At 35.8% G+C, this 4896-nt stretch overlaps 1 protein-coding gene across 1 annotated transcript in view; it reads left to right on the forward strand.

Annotated features, from left to right (window-relative positions):
• Positions 1 to 293: 293 nt before the first annotated feature.
• Positions 294 to 4896, forward strand: part of USP44 (ubiquitin specific peptidase 44) — an 11314-nt gene continuing 6711 nt past the window's right edge. Inside the window, 3 exon segments of the mRNA XM_005883151.2 lie at positions 294 to 1743; positions 3081 to 3164; positions 3166 to 3277. Of these exon segments, the coding sequence (XP_005883213.1) occupies positions 319 to 1743; positions 3081 to 3164; positions 3166 to 3277 (1621 nt within the window). The 5' untranslated portion in view covers positions 294 to 318.

Raw genomic sequence — 4896 nt, forward strand, 5'->3', positions numbered from 1 at the left:
AATGTAAATATCTGATATGCAGGATGTATTTTCATTGTTCGCGACCCACAGGTTGAGAACCGCTGTGGGAAATAAGGTGGAGAGAAGTCTGCATGCAGCAAGGGAAATGTGAGAACTGCCTATGGTATTATGACAGGCCTAAAATTGGAGCAGAAGCAGCAAATTTATAAAATTATTCTTGGAAAAATACCTCATAAAAACAGAAAAATATTGGCTTCTTATTTTATTAAAATTGACAGTGTTCTGCTTAGTTTTCAGATGCTTCAAGAATGAACAGAGACTGATTTGGATTATGTATTTCTCAGCTAGACTAACTTAATGTTAACTATGGATAAATGCAAACACATTGGACAGTTACAGCTTGCTCAAGACCATTCCATTCTCAACCCTCAGAAATGGCATTGTGTGAACTGCAATACAAGTGAGTCGATTTGGGCTTGCCTTAGCTGTTCCCATGTTGCCTGTGGAAGATATATTGAAGAACATGCTGTCAAGCACTTTCAAGAAAGCAGTCATCCTGTTGCAATAGAGGTGAATGATATGTATGTTTTTTGTTACCTTTGTGATGATTATGTTCTTAATGATAATGCAGCTGAAGACCTGAAGTTACTACGAAGTACATTAAGTGCAATTAAAAGTCAAAATTATCACTGCACCACTCGCAGGGGAAGGGTTTTACAATCTATCGGTTTAAGTGGTGATTCTTATTTCTTACATGATGGTGCCCAATCTCTGCTTCAAAATGAAGATCAAATGTATACTGCTCTTTGGCACAGGAGAAGGATCCTAATGGGTAAAATTTTTCGAATTTGGTTTGAACAATCACCCGTTGGAAGAAAAAGGCAAGAAGAAAAATATCAGGAAAAAATAGAAAATAGAGAAGTGAAGAAAAGACGGCAAGAATTAGAGCATCGAGTTAAAGCAGAATTGGAAAGTATGCCTCCAAGAAAGAGTCTACGTTTGCAAGGTCTAGCTCTGTCCACCACAATAGAAATAGTTCCTGTTCAAGAACCACTACTAACCTCAGCATCACCAGCAAAAGATCAAGTAGTATCTACCTCAGAGGACGTAAGATTTAAAAAAGCCAGTGACTCCTCAATTAAACAAAGGCCAATTGTAATTCCTGGTGTAACAGGATTAAGAAATTTGGGAAATACTTGCTATATGAATTCTGTTCTTCAAGTGTTGAGTCATTTACTTATTTTTCGACAATGTTTTTTAAAACTTGATCTGAACCAATGGCTGTCTGTGACAACTAATGATAAGACAAAATCATCTTATAAGCATCCACCAATCACAGATACAGTATATCAAGTGAATGAATGCCAAGAAAAAGATATGTTCTCTGTTCACTCCAGACATCCAAGTTTATCATCCAGACTAAGTGTTGGATCATCAAAGAGTAGAAAGATGGAACTTATTCAGCCATGGAAGTCAAGTTCACAATACATTTCTCTCTGTCATGAATTGCATACTTTGTTCCAAGTCATGTGGTCTGGAAAATGGGCCTTCGTCTCACCATTTGCTATGCTACACTCAGTGTGGAGACTAATTCCTGCTTTTCGTGGTTATGCCCAACAAGATGCTCAGGAATTTCTTTGTGAACTTTTGGATAAAATACAACATGAACTAGAGACAACTGGTACCAGGTTACCAGCTCTTATCCCCACTTCTCAAAGGAAACTTATCAAACAGGTTTTAAATGTTGTGAATAATATTTTTCATGGACAACTTCTTAGTCAGGTATGGATTTTTTAAAATATGATTTTCATTGTAGGGATTTCATAAAGTGAAGCCTAAAAGATGCATATTCTCTATCTCATACAGGAGTAGGGAACCTTTTTCTGCCAAGGGCCATTTGGATATTTATAACATCATTCACAGGCCATACAAAATTATCAACTTAAAAATTAGCCTGCTATATTTTGTCAAACATTTCATTAACTCCTAATGCCTTGGCAGGGCCAGACCAAATGATTTCTCGGGTCTTATACAGCCTGCGGGCTGGATGTTCCCCACCCCTGATCTAGTGTGTTAGAGCTAGTATTGTTTTCAAGTCAAAATAGATTACTTTCACAGATATGTATAAAGTCAGCTCATTTTTTATAGTTTCCTTCATGAATCATTGGAAGTAGTTTCATGTCCATGGTATGAAAGCTTTTTTTGTGGAGAAGGGAAATTAGGAAACAGAGCTTCTTAGGTTAACTATATTATATTTATTCTTTGAGAGGTTGAGAAAAGGGGGGGAGTTAATCCTACAGGAAACAAATTTGAAGATGCTGATGCTATTCAAGCATCAACTGCATTTCATATTGTGTGGAATGATCTATAAAGTCTATCTTCAATTATTTTCAGTGTTTTCTGGCATTAAATCCTGCTGAATTCTTCACAGAAGTTGTTATTCTTTCCCTTTTCAGTTACTAGACATCTATCCTATGTAAGTTGTTAGAACTGCCCATATTCTTTGTGGTTCCTATATTTTGGTGAGGATTTTAATGTAGTGATGTCTGCTTTAAATGGAAGTATGACCTCATTATTTGTCATATTACTATCTTTTGAAATTATCAGTTGGTAGGGCTTCAAGATCTATATACACTAATATACCTCTATATATAAAAATACAATATTTTACTTGTATCATGTTTAAGGGGTTATAGGGACTTGGGGAGAGAAAATCAACTGGTGAAAGATGAAGAAGGAAAAAGAGCAAAGAACTGCAATTCTAATTATCTAAACACATTAAATTAAATGCATATAAATATATATCATATATCTATATCTCTATCTGATTAAATGAGTCCACAGTTTGTTTTTACCTAAATTCAGATTTGACTAATGCCCTTGGAGCTTTTTGAATGCCTAGTAGTTCAAGTCCACCAATGCATGGTTAGTTTACTGACAGTGTTTTGGAAGGAAAAAAAAATAATCAATTTCCTGAAAATAATATAAAGCAGATTATTCAGAATTATGATAGTGCATTTTCAGAAGAAAAACTTTTTTTTTAAATTGGCAGTGACTTCTCGTGAAAAGAATAAATGTTTTGACAGGAGCATTGTAATCTGAAACATTTTTATTTACAGGTTACATGTCTTGCATGTGACAACAAATCAAATACCATAGAACCTTTCTGGGATTTGTCACTGGAATTTCCCAAAAGATACCAAATGCAATGGAAAAGATATGGCTTCCCAGTCATGCCTGGTTACTGAAATGTTGTCCAAATTCACAGAAACAGAAGCTTTAGAAGGAAAAATCTACATATGTGACCATTGTAACTGTAAGTAGTGACTATATTCTCCTTGCTTTTCTATGAATGAATGAAAGGAAGCTGGAAAAAATTCCTTAAGTAGCAGTTATGGAAATAAACTTCCTTTGTTAGTTCATCAAAAGAAACTAGACTGGATATTTCTACTTTATAATTGGCATTTATGAACCTTTGTGTATGTTTGCAATAATGATGATATTAAAAACATTTTTTTGGCCAAAACCGGTTTGGCTCAGTGGATAGAGCGTCGGCCTGCAGACTGAAAGGTCCCAGGTTCGATTCCGGTCAAGGGCATGTACCTGGGTTGTGGGCCCATCCCCAGTAGGAGATGTGCAGGAGGCAGCTGATCGATGTTGCTCTCTCATCGATGTTTCTAACTCTCTATCTCTCTCCCTTCCTCTCTGTAAAAAATCAATAAAATATATTTTTTAAAAAAACAAAAAAACAAAAAAAAAACATTTTTTTGATCCTGTGTCAATTGTGGACAGAAAGGATTTATAAAATAAAAAAATTAAATTTCATATGTGAGGCAGAATAAAGTAGCAAAGGGGAATAGTAAAAGGAAAGCATGTTATTTAGTACTGAAAGAAATGTTTGCTTTAAGTCTTTTTGCTACATATAAAAACATTGATATAGATAATACACGTGTATATGTGTGGGTGTACACATACCTATGTAATAGAAAATAATATATAGCTGAACTGCTGCTATGGAGATTGGCTCCAGAAAAATAAAGATTTATTTTGAAAACGTCTACTATCTCTTTTATATAGTCATTGTTCTAATTGCTATGGCTAGAGATTAGGCACTTTTAAATGCTCACATACCTAATGGAGGAAACAGGTAAACAATTAAGATCTGCTACAGTAAGCTCTCTAATAGAGGTGGGCACAGGGAGATGAAATAGCCATTTCAGTTAAAGGGAAGCATTATCCTCCAGGGGAATAGTGTATAAAAGCATATTAAGTCTATCTTTTATTATTATTGTTGTTATTATTATTATTACTGATTTTAGAGAGAGGGAGAAGGAGAGAAACATTTATCGATTGCTTCCCGCACGCACCTTAACCCACAAACTTGGTATGTGTCCTGTTGGGGAATTGAACCCACAACCTTTTGGTTTATAGGCAATGCTCCAACCAACTGAGGCACACTGGCCAGGGTTCTGTTGTGTCTTTATCTCCTCTATCAATGTGTACATGGCATGTTAGTGTTTATACTATAAATTTTCAAGAATTTTCCCTAATTGTCAGGTCTGAAAAAAAAAATGATTCTAGGGCTCTAGATACAAAACTTCTAAGGTAATATAAAGGAAACATTGGATGTTCTAGCATTGAAGGAATGCCACATCAATTGGTGATTTTATAAAATGACTTATACTAGCATTGTATTCTGAGTGCTATCCTATCTAATAAAAGAGAAACATGGTAATTAGCATATGACCACTACCCTTCCCATTGGCTAATCAGGGCGATATGCAAATTAACTGCCAGCCAAGATGGCGGTTAACCGCCAACAAAGATGGCGGCTAATTTGCATATGTAGGTACAATGCTGGGAGGCGAAAGGGAAAGGACGGAAGAAGCCCCCTGCCACTGACGGTGATCGGAAACCCAGGGGGGAGCGAAGAGC

This window comes from Myotis brandtii, unplaced genomic scaffold (assembly GCF_000412655.1).
Source record: "Myotis brandtii unplaced genomic scaffold, ASM41265v1 scaffold772, whole genome shotgun sequence".
Lineage (NCBI taxonomy): Eukaryota > Metazoa > Chordata > Mammalia > Chiroptera > Vespertilionidae > Myotis > Myotis brandtii.